Source organism: Monocercomonoides exilis (assembly GCF_001643675.1).
Source record: "Monocercomonoides exilis strain PA203 chromosome Unknown scaffold36-1065637, whole genome shotgun sequence".
NCBI lineage: Eukaryota > Preaxostyla > Oxymonadida > Polymastigidae > Monocercomonoides > Monocercomonoides exilis.
In genome coordinates this window covers 470,247-493,299 of record NW_027150581.1, presented here as the reverse complement: position 1 = coordinate 493,299, position 23,053 = coordinate 470,247, and the positions used below count along the sequence as shown (strand labels likewise).

Below are 23,053 nucleotides of genomic sequence, written 5' to 3'. Positions count from 1 at the left end.
ATGATATTCAGACATATAATGCGAATTCATCTTGATCCATCAACTCCTGCACTTCGAGATTCTTCAACATTGACCCTTCAGCAGTTAAGCGTAATATATTTTCAAAAGTTTCTTAAAATAAAGAATACCCTTCAAGGAGGAAGCAATGATCCAATTAACTTACAAAACTCAGACAAAATACAGATTGCACTATCTGATTGCATTGAAATACTTAGGATTTTATGTGTCGTGTCAACTCATGAACTCGGGGGGTTTGCACATATTTTTCACCAAAATTCTATTAATACATGCAAATTTTATAAACATTCATTAAAAATTGGACAACAGCGCCAATCCTTATGCGCAGTTCATCCACCACAAGTCCACAAAGGCCACGGAATCCTGCACGAGTAGTGGCTCTTCGCAGAAGCAGGCAGGCCACGAATCACAGCCCTCCGTTCCGCCAGCCTCCCCCTCCACTTCAAAGACTGCCTCAGATTCGTCTGCGCCTGTTCCCCCGCCGTCCGTGGCTGACGAGGGCTTCGCAGCAGAAGTGGCGCTGAAGCAGCGGATTGTCTCGCTGCAGACGCTGCTGTCGCTGCTGATGCGCTGCGGGGACGCGCTGAAGGGCGAAGAGGCGCTCGCTGCCATCGTCCAACAGCAGGTCGTGCCAGCCGTACTGTCGAATGCCGGCTACCCAAATCCACACATCTTCCGCTTCTCCGTCGCCCTCATTGCGCAGATCACGAAGCTCTTCGGCCTCAAGTTCCGCACCGAGTTCGAGATCCTGCTGACTGTCTATCTGCGCGTGCTGCAGTCAGACGAGACACAAATCCCAGAAAAGATCTCCTTTTTGGAGATATTCACGCCCATCTTCCAGGATGGCCAGCTGCTCGCAGACATCTTCCTCAACTTCGACTGCCGCCTCTATGAAACCAACCTCTTTGAGACACTTGTCCTGTCTATCGCCAGGCTGGCACAGACTGCCACGCCTTTCCCCATCGACCCTGCTCTCAGCGCTTCTGCTGCCAGCACCAGCAGCTCGGCTTCAATCTCCTCTTCATCTGCTTCCTCATCATCATCTTCTTCTTCTTCCTCTTCCTCTCCTTCCTCCTCTCCGTCCTTCCAAGCATCACAGCTGTCTTCTTCTGGACTGTCTGGCTCATCAGCCTCATCAGCCACCGCCTCTTCTGCATTAGGCGCAGCAAGCACAGTGAAGTTCACACAGCTTCAGATGCAGCTGCAGGAGTGGGGGCTCAAAAGCCTCGCAGCCATCACCCAGTCGCTGTATGAGTTCGGGTCGAAAGGCGGAGATGCGCAGGTTGCTGACTGGGAAGGAACAAATGGGCAGGTCGTGCTGAAGTCGGGTGCGGTGATTGTGGCAGATAAGATGAGGGAATTGCAAGGAAGCATTGAAAACTCAGAGTGTGGTGGGATGATGAATGGGGGAGAAAGAGAGGCGGCAGAGAGAGGATTGTCAGCAGGAGCCAGAAAAGAGGACGAGAAAGAAGGAGAAGGAGAAGAAAAAGAAGAAAGTACAGCAGATGAAGAGACACCAAAGATTACTCCTTCGCCAATGCGGTCTCCGTTTATGTCTCCATCATTCAACTCAATGACACTCAACTCGGCTTCGCTGGCTGCTCAGACACAGTCAGACATAGCGCTGCTGCAGATAGAACATGTGAAGTCCACAAAGATGCTGATCAACGAAGGTGTGCGCCTGTTCAATGAAAAGCCCAAAAAGGGTGTGGAGTTTGTGGTGAACAAGGGGCTGTTTGAACACACGCCAGCAGGGATAGCGAAGTTTGTGGCTGGAACGAACGGGATATCTCCCACAAAATTGGGTGAATACTTTGGAGAGTCCGACAAGTTCAACGTGGAAGTGTTGCGGGCGTATCTGCAATCACTCCATCTGCAAGGCTTGCCTGTAGATGGCGCATTAAGGCTGTTCTTGTCACAGTTCAGGATTCCTGGTGAAGGGCAGAAGATTGACCGTATTTTGGAGGTATTTGGGTCGGTTTACCAGGAGCAGAACCCGAATGTGCTGGAGGATGAGGACAAAGTGTATCTTCTGTCATACACACTGATGATGGTCCATTCCTTCGCACACACAGGGATGCTTGCTGGCTACACGAAGGAGACGTTCTTCTCGCAGAATGAAGAAACTGGGCTGAGTGAGGAGGAGCTGAGCGCGATGTATGACAGGATGTGCCAGAACGAGATCAAAGTGATTGGCGATGACGATGAGCGGACGCAGCTGGCGCTGGAAGAGGAGAAGAAGAGACTGAAACCGAAAGAGCTGGCGAAAGTGCGGAAGGAAAGGGCAGAGGAGGAGAGAAGGCTGATCACGAAGCAGATGGTTGAGAAGATGCGGACGCAGCGGCAGTCGATGAAAATAGCAATCAAGAAGAATGCAGCTGACGAGTCTGCAGAAGCAGCAGAAAAGACAATGAAGCAGAATGGAAGTGGAGAAGGAGGAGACAAAACAATGAAGAAAACAGGAGATGCAGATAGCGAAGGCAATGCGAGTGGAAATGCAAGTGCTGATGTGAGCAATAACAGAAGCTCCGAATCAGAGAATGACGAAGAAGATGCAGGTGATCACTCGATGTATGCTGAAGCAAGCACTCAAGCACGGAGAGAGCACGGCCGGCTGATCATGAAAGTGATCTGTGGGCCGATTGTGGAGTCGCTTGTGAATGTGTTCCAGCAGACGCGGCAGGAAGTGTACTACTCACTTTGTCTGGCAGCGTTCCGCAACTCGATCCAGCTCGCCAGCTATTACGGCCTGGGCCCCGAAGTGGTGAAGCTAGTGAGCTCGCTGGCAGCCATGTCGCAGCTCTTCTCGCGGCAGCTGCTGGAGCCGAAGCATGTGCAGGCGCTGGTACTGCTGCTGGAGTGTGCAGGTGCTGACACGTCTGCACTGAAGAGCGGGGCGAAAGGGAACGCGTCGGCGCACAACGAGATTCAGTACAGACTGGGGATGAGCTGGGCGACAGTTATTCAGTGTGCAGTGAGGATACAGCAGCTGACAGAGGGAGAGAGTGTGGTGGGGGTTGATCAGCCCATCTGTGCTATTCCGATGAATCTCGAATACAACAATGCAGAGTGCAATAGATTGGCTGTGAATGCATCATCATCTTCATCATCTTCATCATCAGTGGCACATGCTGATGCCTCTTTGAATTTGATGGCTTCTTCGCCATCGCTTGTGCCTGGTTCTGTTCACATCACCTCTTCTGGCTCAGCTGCTATTCCTTCCTCTTCAATAAAGACAGCAGACACACTGCAGGCATCCATCTCTGATAGCAACACAGGAGCAGACTTAGCTTCATCGCTTTCTTCTCTTTCTGCTCTTTCTCTCTTCCCACCTTCTCTTCTCCCACTGTACTCGCCCTGCTTCATCCGCTCTGTTTCTCAAAGTGAGTGTCCCAACTGGGAGCAGATGAATGCACATAACTTGGCCATCCTCAACAACTCGCGCATTCCTCTTGCTTTCAGCCAGATCTTCGCCAACACTGTCAAGCTGCCTGACCAGGAGTTCCTCGACTTTGTGATTGCGCTGTGCCAAGTATCAGAAGTCGACATGACTGCCCCAAATGTAGTGATTAACCCAGCCACTGGCGCAATTGACAGCTCTTTCGTGTTTCCGCGCAATCAGACGTTCTGCCTGAAGAAGCTGCAAGAGGTGATCGAGATGAACATCGGCATCCGGCCGCTGTATCCGCTCTGGGATGCGCTGTGGCTGCCTCTCTCTGACCATCTCATCCGCCTGCTGGCCTCGTCTGCCAGCGAGCCCACCTCTCTGCTTCTGGCGGAGTGTCTTGTCAGCTTCACGAACTCTCTCCTTTCGAAGCACAACGCCACCATCCCCACACACGAGAGACACAAACAGAACAGATGGAATCTTCCCTTTGCAACAGACGAGAAAGTGAGAGAGGATGACATAGAGAACGAGTACAGGCTGATGCGCTCGCTTTCCCTGCCGCCGCAGCTGATGGCGAGGAAAGAGGCGATCTTCGGCCAGCTGCACTGCAACTCCTCCACATCCATCCAGCGCCTGCTGAGGCTGTTTGTGAGCGACACGCAGAACTTGAGTGAGGAAGAGGAGCAGGAGCAGAAGCAGCTGCAGCTACAGGAGCAGTTCTTGCTTCTCAGCTACAATCCAAACATCGTCTGCAATGTGCATCTCTTCCAGTCAATCATCTTGTCCCCACTTTGTTTGTGTGTCCAGCTGTCAAATCTGATGTCTTCTTCAAGTGCTTCTTCTTCTTCTTCTTTCTCTTCCTCAGCTTCTTCTTCCTTCTCTGCATCCAACCAACTTGCTGACGAAGATCTGCCTATCAAAGAAGAGCTCATCCCTTCTTCTCCCATCACCCTCGCTCGCTATCAGTCTCCTGCCCTCTTCTCCCACAGCGTTCCAACTGTGAATTCTCCTTTTGAACACGAAAGAAACCTTTCTCTTGTCCCCACGCCTTCTCCTTCTCCTTCTCTCACCCAATCTCCTGCTGCTGCCTCAATTCATTCATTGTCATTTGCTTCTTCGCCTTTCATGTCTGCCCTTTCTCGCTCTTCTGCTTTCGACATGTCTCCTTCGTCTTTGTCTTCTTTGTCATCTTTGTCCCCTTTCCTCTTCTCCTCTTCACACCACACTTATCATCTCTCTCACTCTCACATCCCTCCTCTTGTCATTTCTTCTTCTTCTTCCTCCTCCTCTTCTTCTTCTTCATTCTCTGTCATTCCCCTGAAGATCCGCGAGCAGCTGCTCAAGTTCCTCAACAGCCTCTGCACCACCCGCCACCACATCATCGAGGCTGGCTGGCAGATGATTATGCTCACATTCGCCCACTTCTCCCACGACTCCTCTGCCCAAATCACCGAATCTGCCTTCCGCTCGTTCAAAACGCTGTTCTTCGAGCACTTCCCCATCTGGCTGCCGTATTCACTCGACGAATGCCTCTTCGCCGTCGCTGCTTTCTCCCGCTCGCTGACGCTCCCTCTCCAACTCCGCCTCTCTTCTGCCTCTCTTTTTGAGTCTGTCACGTCGATCTTTGCCGGAAACACCCCTCTTCCTCACATGCCTGATATCGAAGGCGCCCTGAGGCCGGCGGCGTGCGTGGCTCAGCCGGCGCCTGTGTTTGCGGCTCCAAAGGGAGAAGTCAGCGCTTGTAGCGTTACTGTTGTCCCGGCTGCTAAAGTTGTACCATCCACGTCGTTTTTCGCATCGTCGGCTTCTTCTTCGCCTTCTGCTTCGCCTTCTGCTTCTGCTTCATCATCACCTGCACATTCTCCATCATCATCTGCATCTGCCTCAGCGAGTGGAAGCATATCCCCCACCCAACCTCCACCAAACCCAATAAAATCGAACATAATCACAGTAACCAAAGAATCTTCATCATCTTCCTCCTCTTCCTCCTCTTCTTCCACTGCTGATGTTCTCACAGCACATCAAAAGCGTTCCCTTCAGCTGCATTGCCACATGGCTGTCTTTGACGCTGACCACATACAATATCTGTGGCTGCCTTGTCTCACCGCCCTCCGCTCTCTTCTCAACGTGAGCAACACCAAAGTGCGTGAAAAGGGCTTCAACATCTTCCATGCTACTATCACTGAGTATGGCAAGTACTTCCCAGTCGAGTTTTGGGAGGCAGCGTATCAGCAGTTGGAGCTGCCACTGATGAGACAGGTGGTTTATCACACACAGCGCTTTGTGGAGCTTCAGTCGCAGTCGATTGAGAGAATGCAGATTGTGTCGCATGCCACAGAAACAACGACAGCAGCAGAGAGGAAGCAGAAGGAGGTGGAGTTTGAGTGGATTGAGAACACACTCATGCTTTCTCTTCACTCTCTCATCGCGTTTGTGTCAGAGATGCCCCACAGAGCATCAGAGCAGATACACACCTCGTCTGGCTTGGCTCATTCTCGTTCTGTGAAGTCATTGCCAGCAGCAGCAGCAGCTGACTCTCCAATTGGCATTAATAAAAATGATAAAGATCAATCTGGCTCTTCTTGCCAGTCAAACACTATTTCTGTGTCGTTTTTCAGTCAAAAGCAAGGTGAGAATGACAGTTCATCAGCAACATCTTCTCCTCCTCCATCTTCAGCTTCCTCAGCCTCATCCTCTTCAGCAGCATCATCATCAGCATCATCAACAGCATCAAAGCACACCTCCTCGTCTTCTGTATTCCAGCAACTTCTGGACACAATCGTTGATGTTGTGCTTTCGCCCGCCGACGAAGTGGCTCAGCACGGCTTCCCAGTGTTAGAAGAGTATCTTGTTCAGACGGGGCCTTCCCTCACCCCTTCTGACTGGGAGCACGTGGCACATTCATTCCACAGGCTGTTCACAGACACACAACCAAGCGAATTGCTCGAGTTTCCCAAAATGGTGCGCATCAGCAGCTCTCCACTGCGCTCCTGCTCTTCTTCAGGCACCTCTCCTTCAAATTCTGTGAGTCAGACAAATGTGAATGAAGCATTCTCATCTGCCTCGCAGTCACATAAGAGCGTCTCCCGAACACCAAGCAGCCCAGTTCCTGCTGCTTTTGCTGGGTCTCATGGAGAAACATCATCACCGGTTGCCTCTCCGCTTGATTCACCTCCAACAATTGCATCCACTCTGAACATCCAGCCACATGCACTTTCATCTTCACTGTATATTTCTGATTCAACTCAGTCACGAAATACTTTTCGTTCTCAGTCAGTTTCATCATCGAAGCAATCTTCACAGACAACATCTTCAGCGAGGCAGAGCCAAAAGCTGCAACAGACTGGCACTTCTGACAATGGACAATCTTCAAAGGAATATTCTCTTCTGAACTATCTTCCGGCTGTTCCATTTACTCCCTTTGGGATCATCAAGCTGAAATGGAAGTGTTCTGCTCAGCATTCCCTGATCAAGATACTTGAAAAAGTGATGAGCACATACTTCAACATTATCCCTCCATCGCTTCTCTTTCCCCTTCTCAAAGAAATCAACCAGGTGCTTTCCTTTGCTCGGTCGTATGACTCACAAATAACTCAGCAGCTGCTGCTGAAAGTGGCTGTGTTTGGAGACGAAGTGCCGATGCTAATCGAGCTGGAACAGGATGCTCTCTCAACATACTTGTCTATGCTATCCAGAATCATCGTGAAGTGGATGCCTTGCTCCTCTGACGCTGATAGTGATGTTCCAATTGTCTCAATTCGTCCCTCTCTTTTCGACTTCTTCGACAGAGATTCCCCGCCTTCCATGTCAGCCTCTGCTCTGCCGTCCACTTTTTACTCGCTCGAACAGCTCAAAACGATGGTTGCGAATGGCTCTGTGTTCAAAATGCGACAAAAGACAAGCTCTTCTTTGATTCATCCAGGGGATGATGAGGAAGCAGATGATGCAGATCATCAGCAGCAGTCTGTTTCTGAATACTGTCTGGAGAACCCTGCACTGTTCTCTTCTCCACACGAAGAGGCTGAGCTTCTCTTTTTCGCTGCTATTTTCGAGACGCTTGCTGTCTATCACATCCGCCTGGCTGTGTGTGAGGCGCTTCCTCCTTCTCTGTCGCTTTCATCGCTGCGGACAGCGCTGGAGACATCAGCGAAGCAGGTGCTGATCAAACGGGCAGAGCTCGACAGCCAAAAAGAGCAGAAGCGAATGAGCAAGAGGAAAGAAGCAGAAAGCGAGCAGATTATCAAAAGAGAGATGAGTGCTGAGCTGCAGACTGTTGTGGAGACGCCACAGGAGCAGCAGAAAGAAGTGTGGGCAGAAGCTGATGTTGCTGTCACGCCTCAGACCATCCCAACGCAGCCACCGCTGGAAAAGACATCAAAAGAAGAGGAGACGAATAATAATGTTCCTTCAGAATGCAATCAAAAGATATCGGAATTGAGCAATGCTTCTCAGAATGAGAACAGCAGAGAAGATAAAAAAGAAAATCAGGAAGCGAAAAAAGAAGAAGCAGCAGAAAAAGAAGAATCAGAAGCCGAAGACGACGACTCAGACTCAGACTCAGAGGAACTTGTGTGGAAAGCGCAGTCGCATATCCGCCTGTCGCGGACGTTGAGTGTCACCACAGCGGACGTGCTGTCCACATCCACCATCTCTCAATACTCTCCTTCCATTGCCATCGTCCTCGCGCAGCTGAACCAACTGCCCCAGGCGATGCTGAAGAACTACCTCAGCGAGCTTGTCCCGCTGTGTCTGTTTCTCATCCGAACGGACAGTTTGCCTGTCAGACGAGAAATCTCGAAGTTTCTGACCACCCACTTCCCGTTCGCGTCGCTTCCAGGTTTTAACACTTGAAGGCTTTGAGAGTTTTTTTTGTTTTTTTCAATTATTTTTGATTTCTATTTTTTTGTTTTGTTTGTTTTGTTTCTCTTTCTGAAAAGGAGTTAGTCATATCAATTATTGTTTTATCACTATTGTAAAGATTTGCCTGATTTGCTTCACTTCACCGTTGCTTCAAGGTTTATTATTTTTGTTGATCCTTTTCTATAATCCTTTCAGTTCTAGAAAAGGCTATTAGATCATTCATAATTATTTTTATCCAAATTAACATTGTGGTTATTTTCAAAGCAATTTAAATATTTTATTTTCATTAATAAACAGCAGCAATCACTATTCTTTTTGTCACATGGTCAAAATTTGGGGGGGAAATACTATTTTTTCTGATTTGATAATAAGAGTTGAATAATGATAGCAATAACTCAATCAGATTTTGGTTTTTCATATTTCATCTTTATTAAAGTGACCTGTCACCTGTAATGAAATGTCCACAGCAGACACATTTTGAATAAAACATTTTCGTAAACAAAAATATCATAACATTTTTTCGCATTGAATAACCATAATTATTTAGTTTTTTATTTTATCGTTCTTCTTCTTATAATGATAAAGATAAATGTGAAAGTTTGTGTGTTCATTGCTTTTTGGAAATGTTGAATTATATTTCAAATGTTATGAACTCAAAAATCGATTTATTGATTAAGAGGACTTTTGAAGATTTTGAACCTATCAACGAACATCAGATTACGCCTTGTGTTAAAAGATTTTCAGGCATCTCATTTTTTAATGTTTTTGAATGAACATTTTAAATGAATAAAAATATGACCGTTTAACTTTTTTGACATTTTGGAGATCTATTTCCAGAATTGATTTGTTGTCCTGCAGATGAACAGAAACAAAAATTGGATGAGATAAACAGCTTGCTCGATGAGATGGATGATATGGATCTGCGTCATATTCTTTCAAAAGAATTGTTCAAAAAAATTAACGAAATGATTGAAAAAAAGAAATTATCTTTAGAGAACGCTCTTTTGCTGGCAAAACACGTAGGATTTTGCAAGCTGCAAAATATAATGTGGATTGATTGCTTTGAAAGAACTTCTTTGGGTGAAAGAATTGAGAAGATGATTGTTGAGGAAGATCTTAAGAAAAAAGAAGAAAAGAATGAAAAGTTACTGGCTGATCTTTGCGAATGCTATCTTTTGCTAAACAACGGATTTTCTTCTGAATTGGTTTCAATATGTGTACCTTGCCTTCTGAAAGTTGCACTGAATAAAGATGAAAGCGAGGAGACTCAAAAAGAAGTGGAAATGGCTTTGTTGGCACTGAGCAACATCAGCAAATTTTATGTGTGAACACTTCTGTTTCCTTTTTCTCGCAATCGTTTGTTTCTTAAATTTTTTGAACAGAAAATAAAAAAAGAAATGTATTTGAATGACATAAGAGAAATCATCAAATATCATCACGAACACCACAACCTGACCCAGCTAGCTTATCAATCTGCTTGGATGTTTTTAATGGACAGATTTCACGAAGATGAAGAGTTGGAAGGTGTTATTGTGAATGAACTGCATTTTGTTGGAGAAGCAACAAAAGAATTGCAGGAGCTGATGGAAAGTGGGCATTGGAAGAAGAAAGAAAAGTGTAGAAAGTTTTCAAAAGAGGTGTTCATCACCAAGAAATGGCTTACAACAATAAGCAGATATTTCAATTGGAGATGGATTAATACAGATAACTGTGAAGAGTTAGTTTCATGCCTGGCAAAACTGTGCAGGGTGACGAGAAAAAGTTACTTAGGGATATTCAGAAATTGCATTGACATCTTCGAACAAATGATCGATAAAAGATTTTCAGATGTTACTGATTTTCTGGGAGGTGAAGCTGTCAATCTCCTTTTGGAGGATTTCTGCAGGTTAGCGTTACCAAACAAGTTAATGCAGCGACGTTTGATATTGTTTGGAGCCATTTCAAAGAATTTAAAAGGAAAAAAGAGAACTCAAGCACAAGAAACCAAAAGGAAGAAAACAGCAAAAGAGCTCTTCGAAAAGTATGAAGAAGAAGGGTTTGAAGACATCATTTTTGGATTTATTCGATCATTTAGCAACGATTTGTTTAAAAGTGTGCATAAGAAGCTAGATGATTTTTTTGTCTATTTTTAAATCGAAAAATAGATGGTTGATTGAAAATGGAGATTTTTTCTGAAATTTAAATGAACATTTCGTGAAATCTATCAATTCCATTCGAGATTTATTCGACACGAAAATTGCGCTTTTGAAATTGGAGGAAAAAATAAATACAGATGAATAGTATATCGCTTTCCTCCTTTCTTTTTTGCCTTTCACTCATATTTCTTTTTGAAGGACGAAGGGTTGAATTTTGGTCTCGTTCGAAATATAATCTCGCTTTATTATCAAAGAAATCATTGACAAAATTTAAGAACTTTCAATGGCTTCACCTCTTATCATTGCTTTCTTCATTTTATCCTGATTTGAAAAAATAAATTAAGAGGAACATTTCAAAAATAATAATTACTCAAAAAATGGGGGGAAAAAAGATGAAATGCTGATAATTAGAAATAAAACAGTGAAATGAAAACATGTTTACGTCTTTACCACATTTCAGGATCTGAATTACTATCGCTCTCTTCGCTAGATTCTGATTCACTCTCTCCAGTTTCATTATGAATTTCTTCTTGTTCAATATTTTCAAGTTCAATTGTGAAATCTTTGGTGAGGCTTCCTTCATTTGCTGATTCGTGCAAATCAAATGGTATTGTAATAGAGCTGCTTTGATTCTCGATGGTCAATGCTTGTGGTCCGACAGGGTTCGTCACTGATTCGATAAGTGATGAACGTAAGTTTATTTGGTTGTTGCTTGAAGGAATCTGAGGGTCCAGTAGCAAGACTACACTTTCATCTTCGTTTGTTTGAGATTGCTTTTTGTCTTCTTGCCCAGATTCAGATGAGGAAGTTTCTGTTTCTTCATCGTCTCTGCCCTCTTCTTCACTTTCATCTTCATCTGATTCACTTGAATCATCAGCACTTGTTGAATCGCTGTCGGAGTCAGAACTGGTTTCAGATGTTGATTCTGAGCTTGACTCCGAACTTGAATTTGAGCTTGAATCAGAGCTTGATTCGGAACTCGATTCAGAACTTGAGCTTGAATCAGACTTTTTAAAGCTGCTCTGTTCTTTGGTATTCGAAAGAGAATCGTTTTTTTCTTTATTTTTCTGTGCATTCTTTTTCTCTTTCTCTTCAATATCCTTTTCGCTTTCGTCCTCACTTTCATCTTCACTTTCATCAGATTCACTACTTTCTGATTCACTGCTATCACTGCTTGTTGAACTGCTGGAGTCATCATCGTCATCATCTTCATCGTCGTCATCATCATCATCATTCTTTTGTGGATGTTTCTCTTTCCAAATCTTGTCAAGTTCTGCCTTTTGTTCTTCTCTTTTAATCCTATTCCTTTCTCTTAGCAATAGCTCTTGCTCAAAAGGACTTAGCACTGATTCATCAACATTATCCAATGAATTCTCTGTGGGATCGGGAAATAGTCCTTCTGTTATTGGAGAAGGTGTTTGAGGTTCTTCGAATTCAAGAATTGGGAAGTTGTGCAGCATATACATCCATTTCAGTGCCTCTTGCTGTTTACTCAAAAGAAAATTGGGGTTTAAATGTTTCGCATTGCATGATTTATTGAGACTGGATTCCTTTTGCATATTTGATGCTTCTGAATTACTTACGTTATCCTCACTTTGAATAATCTTCAATTGAGTTGTAAGAACAATAGGAGCAGATATCATGTGATTGTCGTCGTGCCACAATTCCTCTGCACACGACCGGCAGCACACAACATTGCCAACTCCGATCTTTTCTGCCAAATAAAGAAGTAATCCCCAAACATTACGCTTCCGATTGTCACTTGAAAGAATTTCAGAATTCAGACGGGCATTATACATTTTGTTGTTCTGATATATATTTTTAACAGGTTGACTGCTTTCGACTGTCGTATTATTAGATTCTTTTTGATCAGATGTTCCAATGGGGGATAAATTATCGTTTTTATTATCATCTGATTCAGCGTTTTCTTTCTCTGCTTGATCGCTTTGTTCATTTTCTTTTGTGCTTTGATCATTGTTTGAACATTCGTTCGTTATTTCCATCGTTGTTCCTTCTGAAAGACACTGAAATGTAGATTCTCCTTCATTTTGCACTTCTTCAGGAATCCCTCTGCATTCGAGGATATCTTCAATATTTTCAGCAATTTTCGTATTGTTTATGTTTTCATTTGTTTTCGTTCGATTATCTTCCTTTTTAGATAAATCGTTTTCGTGTTTTGCGCTTTTCAGCTCCAACCACCGCATCCATCCGCGAATGCTTTTACCGAAATAAGTTTTCAATTTCAGGTGATCTTCTCCAAATCTGCTTGTCATGTTCGTTGGCTTTTTTTGTGCGTCAAGAAATTCTTTGTGAACTTCATCCATCCTTTCCCAGCGAAACACAACTTTCCACGGAACAACAACTGCTTTCCTTTCGGCTCCACAAAGCACACACTCACCAGACATCCCTTTCCTCCTTTCCATGAAGCAGCAAAACATTACTGCAAACAAAACAACAGCTCCGAAGCAGAAAAACGTGATGAATGATCCCATTATCATTTCTGAAAAGTGAGTCCACTCCAAAGCATCCTGCCAGATGTAAGTTTTCCTTCCGTCAAAGCGGAATTCTGCAGGAGACGAAGGGCGATGGCTCGCATTGAAGGCAATCACTCTGACAACGTCTCCTCGTTTCACTGGAATTGGCGATTTGTACAAGCAAGGACAGTCGCTGGTGCAATTGCGTCCTTCCCCCAAACAAGAAGGGAGAATGATTGAGTTCTCAGACCAGCTCAGTGAAGATGACTCATCATTAGGAATTCCATCAAGTAACAGAGAGGGTGGATGATACACAGGAGTTTGATCATCAGATAAAGTGTAGAGGAATTGGCAGGATTCTTTGTTTTCTGTTGCTGAATTAGATTTTGAGTCCTCATCTTGATCACTTTCGGGAGGCAGCACAATTGCCCATCCATCTTCATTTTGTGCAGGAAGAGATGAATCCTCATCGTTTCCAACTTTTGTGATCGAACTGTTTGAATCTGACCTCGAATTGCTTTGCATGTCCAGATCAAAAATAATACTTGGCTTCGAATGTGTTGCGTTCCCAAAACGGGAAAACGCAAATGCTTCAAATTCCGTCCACTCGCTTCCTCCATCACTTGAATCCTCATTTTCATTTCTCATTTCCCGAGCATTGTCTTCCTTTGCTGCAATTCTGGATCTGACAGCAACTAGAAATGTTCCCTCTATGTTGTGCTCAACTCCTACATACGGGAAGCTGATTGAGACAGATCGGTTCACAATAATCGACAGAGGCATTTTCGGTATAAAAATGGAAAGAAGATCATAATTCACTTCAGAATTATCGTTTTCTCTTTGAAGTTGTGTTAGCATTTTGTGATATTCATCTAAGTTCCTTGGCCATGTCCATCCTTTTGGTAGCTGAACTTGTGGAAGCTCAATTCTATCAACAGAAGTTGATTCTTCAATAAGGGATTTCGCTTTCTCGCCATTAACTTTCTGAGAATCAATATTGTCTTCTTCTTTTATCACAGCAACAGATTCATTTCTAATCGAAAAGAAGGCATCGCCCACTTGCCATCTGTATATTATCACTTCCAGCTCGATGTTTGATGCAAGATGAATGTCGGAAGATGAAGTGCTAACCAAGTGGCTTCTCCTGTTCCACGCTGCAATTCTTGGGTCATCTGCAACAAACACAGCAAAATCTGTAGCGCCACTTAAAACAGGGAGGCCGTATCTCGTTTCTGTTGCATTGGTTTCCCATCTACCAGATTCGGTTGATTTGGTCTTGTTTATTTGCAAAAGCAATGAATTCAATGAAACGCCATTCTCTTCGCTTTCATCTGCAGTCACAGTTTGTGTGTCATTGGCAAACACTGGTTGAAAAGCAACCAGAGAAAATGGATGAATTCTTCCATTTAGCTCAACACAGAATCGCTGCCACAAAGATCGATAATAAGGCTGCTGCTGATGTGATACAGTCAACTTTACAGAATTCCGAACAGTAAAAACAATTTGCTTTCTGTCTCCTTTCCTTCGAGTGGTTATCAAATGAGGAACGCCATTATAAATGGTAGCTGGCACAAATACACCGTTAATATCAGAAGAATCATCCAAATCTTCCCATTCCAGTTCGCTTGATGCGTCGTCTTGTGAATATTCAGACGATGATGCTGATGATGAAGAAGTCAAATGACTTACAGATACAACTTCATCTTTCACTCCATAAGAAAGCCAAGAATCGTAAACAATTGGTGACTCTTCGTATGAATCAGAATTTGACTGATGAAAAGAGTGTTGGCGATGTGCTGATTTCCTTTTTGAAACTGCAACTTCTTGATTGGAGCTGTTAATCAATTTTTCATTTCTAAATCGTTCTATTTTATTTTCAGTCTCATATTCTTTTCCGTTGTTTGAAAAAAACGATGAAGAAAAGCTGTTCTTTGCAGAGTTCTTCGATGCTTGTTTTTCGCTTGGTGTAGGTTCAAATGAGTAATGTAACGTCGAAAGATCATTGAGAAGAGGGCAATCAACAACAATTTTCACTTGGTTGCCAAACACTCGTTCGCACTGTGCCTCGCCATTGGCACGTTTGCTTCTCAAAGCTGCTTTCTGCTTTGTCGTTGAGTTTTCAGCGTCTTTAACAAGTTCAGCTTCCTCGACCCAGATGGAACATTGCGATAGCTGTGAATTTCCTGTCAAGTGTGCTGCAAGTGGCTTGCTTTGCTGATTCTGGAATGACACTCCAACTCCAACCGACAACGAGCTGTCCCAACTGTTTTGTGGAACAGCAGCACCATCAACGTCAAAATATCCATTTATTTCAGCGTTTGCATTTTCGACCTCAGAAAATTCACTGGAAAATTCTTGATCTTGTGATAAATCATTCGATCTGCTGGTTCCATTCTCCAAATGTGAATCCCAGAGCATTGGCAAATGCACAAGATGAGGATTATCATATGTATTGACAGATGACTTGCTCATTCTACAATAAATAAATAAATAAATTAACAAAAATGAAAAGAAATATTATGTCAAAATCAATGCAATAATAATTTCTTTTATTAAAGAAAAAAAAATAATCAAACGATATTTTCAGGAAAGGAATGAGCTTTTTGTATATTCTTCGTATTTTCGCATCTTCGATATCCTCTCCGTCTGAAGGAAGAACACAAAGTTGTGTTGAATCAACAAATCTGTCCAAATCAACAACATCAATCTCGTTCTCAGCTGATTCAGAGTAAGTGGTTGAATTTTCATTGATCAGATGTTGATTGCTTGAAGATTTGCTCTGTTCTGCATCTTCTTCTTCTGCATCTTCTTTTTCCCTCTTTTCCAATATCTCCTCAATTTCCTTTCTCGTATCTCCTTCAAGAAACGATTCCACAATCGTGTTTTGAGCCTTCACTTTCATCTGGCATTTTTCATTGGAACTTAATGAAAACACATTCGGTTTTGGAAGTGACTTAAGAAATGGAATGCACACGTCACCTGCAGCAGTCAGAGGATAAGTTGTGGCAACAGAGTTCTTGTACGACATTCCCAGCTGCACATCCAAAATGCGCTCGTTGCTGATAAAACCAGACGGGCAAATGCAGTCTGCAACAGAAAAAGCAGACGAAAATATAGATCGCTTGTTCTCATTTGAGTCAATGTATTGAGCATCCTCGTCAGAAATGTCTGGATGTAGATTGCATTTCAGAAGTGAGTATTTGACATTAAATGGAGTGAAATACTCTGAAACAGTTTTGCTTGCTATATTTGATGATTGTCTCACAAACAACTCCGGAATTCGTGCAATCGCTTGCGATGCAATAGGAACTTGTCTGTTTGCTCTCTGTGTGTTTGTGAATGTCTCTGAGAAATAATCGAAGAAAGGCTTATCATTCGCCACTGCCAATCGAGTTTTTTTGTAAAGTTCAGACGCAGCACGGCGTGAGTGAAGAGTGTGCCATTCGAGTTTTGACGAAAGCGAAGGAAGTGCAGTCAATGCGCCCACAAATGAGTCTGGGTCCCTTGGCGTCCAATCTCCATGTGGAGTTGGTTCGTTTGATACAAACAGCAGAAAATGAGATATCGCACGTGGAAGCGGTGAGGCTGCAAAAGAAATCTGAGATATTTCCCTTTCAGCACCCAAGTCCAAAGTGACTCTTAATCTTCGAAGAGAAGAGCTTTGATACAATTGAATAGAATTGGCATTCTCATCCAAATAAGAAATATATTCAGTTGTTATTCTTTTCGCATTTGCTGATAATTCTGGCAAAACAGAGCAATTTCTAAATCGATCAGAAATTGCAGCGCGCTTATATGAATCTTCATCTTCCACACCTTCTGTTGCTGCAGTCGCAGGAATAACGTCTCCGTTTTTGTCGAGCGGATGAAGCCCAGCAATAAAAGGAACCAGAGAAGAATAGAAAAGCTTTCCAGAAGCTGTTTCAGTAGCAGACGTTGAAGCATTTAATGGGTGTTCGCCAAAAGCAAGCAGAGTGATGTATCTTCCTTTCCACCCAAGATAATTGTTTGGAGGCACAATGCACACGCCATCAAGCCCACGGACAGAGAAAGAAGGGCAGCACGGAAGGCATCTGGAAAGATAGGAGACATATTCGCTATTTGGAGGGCAGCTGCAAATGTGAGTGGAAACTGAATTGGTTGAAGTGGCTTTTTCAGTCAAGTTGCTGTTGGCGGAAGAAGAAGAGGAGGAGGAAGAGGAGGAGGAGGAGGAAGAGGAAAGAGGTCGCAAGGGCATTCCTGGTGGGCACAAATACGATTCAAACAAACGACGAGAAGTGGGATTTTTGTTGACGATGTTCGAATTCTTGATCTTTTGCACATCCAAAAATTGGGCTTCAAAACGCTCATAGCTCTCTGGTTCTTGCTCTGCATTATTTCTCATATTGATATTTGTTTGCAGCATTAGCTGACTTTCTAATTTTTGAGTTGTTTGCTTCTTTTCTTCTTTATATTTCCCGATCTGTTTCTGTACATTCAAAAAGTGCTTCAGTTTTTGAACGTAATTCTTTTTCTCTGTCAAACTGTTTGCTTTGTGTTTCGATTGTCCAACATGCTTCTTAAATTTGAATACAGAAAACCATGACTTCTTTTTCACATTGCTTGTTTGCTTCTCCTCGTTTTGTTTGTTCCCATTTTTAGCCATTCTTCTGTATTTGTCGATATTTTCATAGAATTCTTCAACCTGCTTCCATCGAAGTTCATATCGATGGTATATCTTCTTCCAAGTCTTTGTTATCCAATCATCCACATTGCTCACTTGATCTCCTTCTCCTTCACCAATATTCAAGTTCTCTTCAGAATCGTCTGCAATAATCACACTGCTTTCACTTCTTTCGCTCCCTTCTCCTTCTCCTTCTCCTTCAAATTTCTCATATGTTGGCCTCCCTCCATCTCCCACACCGAAAATCTTGATTCCGCTTACACCAAACTGCAGCGGGCCAATCCATTCATCTGGAAACTGTTCTGTTTGTTGCAGGAGCCCTCCAACAAACAGCGTTGCATCATTCTTTGCAGTTCTGTTGAACACGCTTCTGCCTCTGCTTTGTGCATTTGCACCGTTTAGTGCAATGGCTGTGCGCAGAAGAGTGCCGTTGATGAAGAGAAGGATTCTGTGGTGTGTCGAGTTGATTGGGGAGACATCGAACGAGCAATGGACAGACGTGGAAGGAAGAGCAAACACAAACGGTGTTGTGATGTTCACGTAGTGGATGTGCGACAAAAAGCGAACAGCAACGTTGAAATGATCGGGAAGCACAGAATCATCATCGACTGCTCCTTCAACCCACTTCCACTCAACAGCCAGAGCCCAAGTCGGGAAAACACCAAAAATGGTTGCATTTCCCTCGCTTCGAATGGATGAATTGTCTTTTGGTAGAACGATCCACGCACCGCCTCTCCCTCCGCTGTGTGAAAGCAGCATCGGCCAGTCTTCTTCGATGTGCGCTTCGTTCATTGCAGCATTCTTCTGCTCTTCCCATTCATTGACACTCAGCTGCACATCGCCGACTTCTGCGACCATCTGGAACAACACATCCATTTTGACTGGAACATCTTTCGATCCGCATCTTTCTGTTCCGCGCAGAAGCAGTCCGCTGACATTCCGCGCACACAAAACAGGGAACGGCCCTTCACCACGAGAGAAGTGGTACCCTCTTTCCACATCCACACACTCTCTGCGCTCGTTCAGATACTGCTCCCTGTTGATGCACTGAACCGCACAGTTGTCTGGTTCTGACTGTCTTCCTGGTATGAACACCATGTCATTTGTGATTGGATTGCACGGCTGTTTAATGTTTGATCCCACTGGAACATACTCACCCACCATCTCTTCACATTGGTGCCCTTGTCTTTTGTTCAGCCAGAATCCTTCTTCGCGGCAGGCTAAGAATGTGCAGTTGTTCCGCCTCAGAAGCATCTCTGCTGGCTCTGTGCAGATGTACATCTCTGCCGACAAGGGATCCTTGCGGTATCCCCAAGGCATGTAGTGGATCTTCTTATCTCCGAATTGCTTCTCATCTTTCACAAATGGCGACAATCTCGGATTATTCTCCATCACTGTGTTATAATTACTGCCAGTTTTGTATGTCCACTCCAGCGGATGCGACCGGATGCTCAGCGCTGTCCGCCTTCTGTACTCTTCAAGCGACACTCGCTTTTTCCACTTCATCACCTCATCGTAATTCAACCCACCGACACTTCGCGCTGCTTCATCACGGCGTCGTCCGCTAATCCCGACTAGAACAGGTTCCACTTCTTTTTGGATGCAGGGTGCAGTTACAGGATGCTCAAATTCGCTGGAAATGCACACTTTTTTGACTATCTCTTCTTCTTTTTTGCCTATTTCTCCCTCTTGTTCAGTATTCGAAGCATTAGCAAGCATTACCTTTGACCTTTTTGAAGCAGCAATAATTCTCATCTGCTTCAGTGTCTTTGCTTTCGCGGTTTTCCATTTGCTGGATGCAACCGTAGAGCCAAATCTGAGCACAACCCAATTTTCCTCTTTCCCATTCCTCTGCTTCTTTTCCCTTGAGAGGCGTATGGCTCCTGCAGGCGATATCAGAGAATAGTTTGCCTGTGTGTTCAACAGAAATGACTGATTTGCTGCCTTTGGAGTTATCTTGTCCACAGCAACAGTCGTTCCAGGGATCGTGAATGTGTCCAGGCTTTCTTCTTCAAGCAAGTTCTGTCTGTCATTCTGAGAGAACGATGACTCAAGAGATGTGTCAAGAAGCGGGAAGGCAGAATCCAAGTCGAACTGGGGTATGTCTCTGAAGTGCGACAAGCAGGACGACGGGTGGAGGAATGCTGTGGCTGACGAGACGCTGAGTGGCTGCGCTGGATCGTGTGAAGCAAGGAAATTCTGCATCGAATTCAGGCTGTCGCGAACACAACTCCAAAACGGATGCAAAAAGTGAGACTGAACTTGAGAATGAACTGATGGTTCTTCGTTCTTTGATTTAGTGAGTGAATTCTTGTGATGCAAATTTGCAATGCTATTTCTGTCTATTTTGAAAGCATTCATTCTCTCTTCAGCTGTTTCACGTAATTTTGTTCCTATAAAGCGAACATATCGCACAGCAACATCAAAAACAGACGTAACTTTGGATTCAACCATCCATCCGTTCAAAAGAACGCCTTCTTCTTCTTCTCCTTCTTCCTCCTCTTCTTCTTCTTCATTCTGATTTTCCAGTTCTTTTTGGATTATTTCTTTCTCTCCATCGTTAGTATCAGAATCCTGCAGTGTATTAAAATGATTGGCTGCCGCATTGAATAAGCGTGTAAAGCTTTCGTTTGCAGCTGACAAGCCCAAAAAAAGTTCCTTGTTGCTAAGCGAAACAATCGTCTCGTTTGGCCGATGAGTCGACAATGAATTGCGAGTAAAAGTTAATTCTGGTTCATTGAGAACATACTCGTCCATAAAACTGAGTCTGTGATAGTCATCGAGAACAAAGCTTGACTGAGCAATTTTGAGTGTCTCACAAATAACAGATAGAACTGCAAGCATGTCGCTAATTATTGCTGTGGTCATTCTACCATCGTTCATCAAAGAAGATGATGCACTCAAAGACGGAGAATTCTTTTTCAACAGCAGAACAGCCTCTTCAACCCATTTGCTGAATTCTTTCTCAATTTTTGGTAATATGGATCTGCATTGTTTTCGTTGGTTTCTGTTTATCACATTATCCGTAATTATATCAGAGCCTATTTTGCATTCCCTTTGAAGGTTATGAATTTCACTAACTAGAACATTTCTTTGCGTCAGATATGTAGCCTTTTCTTGTGAATTAAGCCCATTTTCTCCCTTTAAAAAAATTAATGATGAACTTTAAAAAAATTAGAAACTGTTGCACACAATGGGAAATGAAGCACTATGATTTAAAACTTCATCCATTTGCAGATAAAGTGATTCTCTTTGAAAATCGTATTCATTCAAACAACTTTGTAAATTTATCTTTCGCTCATTAAAAAGTTTATTAAATCGAGAGATAAGCATTTTTCTTTGAAGAAGTTGAGTTGTTGGTTTAAAATATTGAATCTTTTTTATAACATTTGCTATTTCTATATTGAACAATCGCTGAGTCGTCGCGCAGAAATCGCTAAATTCAGAGAATTTCGAACTTTCTTCTTCATATTTATTTGATAAAAACGTCTGGTAAAAACGTTCTGGTTCATATCCTTTTTCAGCTTGCAAAGATGAAACATTAGTTATTTTATTTAGTGAATTTGCATAATCAAAAATTAATTTTTCTTTGCAAAATGAAAATGTAAATTATTTTTTACAATTTTTCTCGAACTAAAAGAAAAACAAACTATTTCCAATTTTATTGTCATAAAATCGAGTATTTGTATATTCGGAATGAACTGTTAGACTTCTTAAAACTGCGCTTCTCGTTGAAATCAATGCAGGAACATGCAGAAAAGATTTATCGATAAAATATTGTTTGTTTTTCTCCACATTGTAAAATATAGACGTAGAAATATCATTGACTCCAACAGTATATAAAGAAAAGATATCTGTACAAAATAAAGCAAAATATGAAAAGAATTGAATTTCATTTGTTTGGAAATGGGACAAACCAATTGGAGAATGACTCGCATAACAATTGAAAAACAGCCCAATCAGTAATATAAAGCAATGTCCAATCAACATCCTGTGAATTTCTGTAAAAATATTTCAGATAAAGCATAGAAATCAATTTTCAAATGATTAACAGATTTTGAAAAATTCTATAATATAAAAAAAATTGAAAGAAATTTTATAAATGAACCTTCGTATGATTTTTAAAAGTATTCGATTTTTAATAAGATGATTTTCACTGAATAACTTTTAAAAACTCGTTCAAAAATTTAATATGGGTAAATTCCATCGAGTCAAAACATCTTCTTTGATGAATGTGACAAAAGCAAAATAATTTTAAAAAATATTGTTCTGAAGCATCTTTCGTCAAAAGTGTTCATGAATACAGTAAATGATGATCCCTCCCGCTTTCCAAGATGAATGTCCGGAAAATGAATAAGCAAGATGTTAAGTCCTGAAGAAGCTGCATCGTCAGAAAAGTCAGACGTATCGAATACTGTTAATATTTTTGCATCTGTTACTTCCCCTGTAGAACTTTTTAAAGGTTGAATAGCGTGTTCATTTTGAAATTATAATTTTGTGATCTTTTCAAAAATCAAACTGTGCATTGATTTGTATTCAATAGAACTTGCAATAAGAATTCAAGATTTACTTACAGAAGCAAGTGAATCCATACAGTTTTGTCTTTCCTTGAGTTTTTTATTTAACAACTTTTTTCGATTCAGAGAAATTGAAGATCAATTTAACGAAATTCAAAATGAAGTTGATGCAAAAAAGTTCGAACAAAATAAATTAAATGAACGATTAATGCAAGAAAAAGCTCGCTTTGAGAAAGAGATCACTTCATTTCTTTCTTCTCTATCTGGTTTTGGATTACCACATATAGCTAAGAATGGGGAATAGTTAACATGTTAAAAAATTTTTAATTCTCTAATTAATTTATTTTTTTCATAATCACGAGGTTAAAGTGACATATTTTGATATCTTCTGATTGCACGTTTTTTTTTCAAAAAAAACTTGTGTTCGAAACAATTTTTATTGAAAAAAGAAGAAAAGTGAGTGAATTATCGTTTATCTGAAAAAAATCGTTTTTTAAAGAGATTTGATAATTTGAACATTGACATTGTTTAATTATAATTTGTGAATTTTTGATGAAATTTTGTTTATAGAAATTGAACTTAAGGATCATCTTTGGTGATTTTCATTCAGAAAAAACTGAATAATGATATCTTCGAAAAGATGAACTGATAAAAAAAATCTTTTTTATTTTCAAACGTTAAATCTGTCACTACAATGATTTTATTATTATTATTATTACAGATATCGCATAAAATACCTGACATCGCACAAAATATTGGACAAGATCGTTTTCTCAATAACTGCAAGAGGAATAATTCTGACAATTTTCCTCAAAATACATCTCATCAATACAAACTCACGTGACAAACAAGACTTTCATGACTTCCTCGTTTTTGCTCAGAAATATCAATTTTTAAAATTTCGGAGAAAGTGGATTTTGAGTTTCCCAAAGAATTTTTAATAATTATTTTCCGAGCATAAACGAGGAAGTCATGAAAGTCTTGTTTGTCACGTGAGT

The 23,053-nt window shown here is 42.1% G+C and overlaps 4 protein-coding genes across 4 annotated transcripts; 3 read left to right on the top strand and 1 right to left on the bottom strand.

The window, feature by feature from the left end:
- Nucleotides 1–8,582, top strand: MONOS_3645 (putative Sec7-domain-containing protein; the record flags this gene model as incomplete). Its single annotated transcript, XM_067873658.1, has 2 exons — nucleotides 1–251; nucleotides 328–8,582. 2 exons carry the CDS (start codon nucleotides 1–3, stop codon nucleotides 8,255–8,257), a joined length of 8,181 nt encoding a protein of 2,726 aa, XP_067723676.1. The 3' UTR covers nucleotides 8,258–8,582.
- Nucleotides 8,583–8,811: 229 nt separating this feature from the next.
- MONOS_18655 (uncharacterized protein) lies at nucleotides 8,812–10,419 on the top strand. The gene is made up of 4 exons (XM_067871694.1): nucleotides 8,812–8,863; nucleotides 8,944–9,010; nucleotides 9,092–9,588; nucleotides 9,649–10,419. Exons 1-4 carry the CDS (start codon nucleotides 8,843–8,845, stop codon nucleotides 10,396–10,398), a joined length of 1,335 nt encoding a protein of 444 aa, XP_067723675.1. The 5' UTR covers nucleotides 8,812–8,842; the 3' UTR covers nucleotides 10,399–10,419.
- A 270-nt stretch (nucleotides 10,420–10,689) lies between these two features.
- Nucleotides 10,690–21,443, bottom strand: MONOS_3646 (uncharacterized protein). The gene is made up of 4 exons (XM_067873659.1): nucleotides 21,189–21,443; nucleotides 20,731–21,125; nucleotides 15,452–20,679; nucleotides 10,690–15,348 (listed from the first exon to the last, which is right to left on the bottom strand). Exons 2-4 carry the CDS (start codon nucleotides 20,869–20,871, stop codon nucleotides 10,848–10,850), a joined length of 9,870 nt encoding a protein of 3,289 aa, XP_067723674.1. The 5' UTR covers nucleotides 20,872–21,125; nucleotides 21,189–21,443; the 3' UTR covers nucleotides 10,690–10,847.
- A 293-nt stretch (nucleotides 21,444–21,736) lies between these two features.
- On the top strand, nucleotides 21,737–22,606 carry MONOS_17901 (uncharacterized protein). The gene is made up of 3 exons (XM_067870868.1): nucleotides 21,737–22,000; nucleotides 22,082–22,133; nucleotides 22,182–22,606. The coding sequence occupies exons 1-3, from the start codon at nucleotides 21,901–21,903 to the stop codon at nucleotides 22,357–22,359; spliced, it is 330 nt and encodes a 109-aa protein (XP_067723673.1). The 5' UTR covers nucleotides 21,737–21,900; the 3' UTR covers nucleotides 22,360–22,606.
- The last annotated feature ends 447 nt before the right edge of the window (nucleotides 22,607–23,053 follow it).

Excerpts from the sequence above, each read along its gene's own strand:
- MONOS_17901 (XM_067870868.1), top strand. The coding sequence starts at position 21,901 with ATGTTAAGTCCTGAAGAAGCTGCATCGTCAGAAAAGTCAGACGTATCG. Across the intron at positions 22,001-22,081 it reads CCCTGTAGAACTTTTTAAAG|AACTTGCAATAAGAATTCAA; the intron begins GTTGAATAGCGT and ends TGTATTCAATAG. Across the intron at positions 22,134-22,181 it reads GAAGCAAGTGAATCCATACA|AGAAATTGAAGATCAATTTA; the intron begins GTTTTGTCTTTC and ends TTTTCGATTCAG.
- MONOS_3646 (XM_067873659.1), bottom strand. The coding sequence starts at position 20,871 with ATGCTTATCTCTCGATTTAATAAACTTTTTAATGAGCGAAAGATAAAT. Across the intron at positions 20,680-20,730 it reads ATAGTGCTTCATTTCCCATT|GGAGAAAATGGGCTTAATTC; the intron begins GTGTGCAACAGT and ends ATTTTTTTAAAG. Across the intron at positions 15,349-15,451 it reads ATTCCTTTCCTGAAAATATC|AATGAGCAAGTCATCTGTCA; the intron begins GTTTGATTATTT and ends TATTTATTGTAG.
- MONOS_18655 (XM_067871694.1), top strand. The coding sequence starts at position 8,843 with ATGATAAAGATAAATGTGAAA. Across the intron at positions 9,011-9,091 it reads TTGTGTTAAAAGATTTTCAG|ATCTATTTCCAGAATTGATT; the intron begins GCATCTCATTTT and ends GACATTTTGGAG. Across the intron at positions 9,589-9,648 it reads GCAACATCAGCAAATTTTAT|AAAATAAAAAAAGAAATGTA; the intron begins GTGTGAACACTT and ends TTTTTTGAACAG.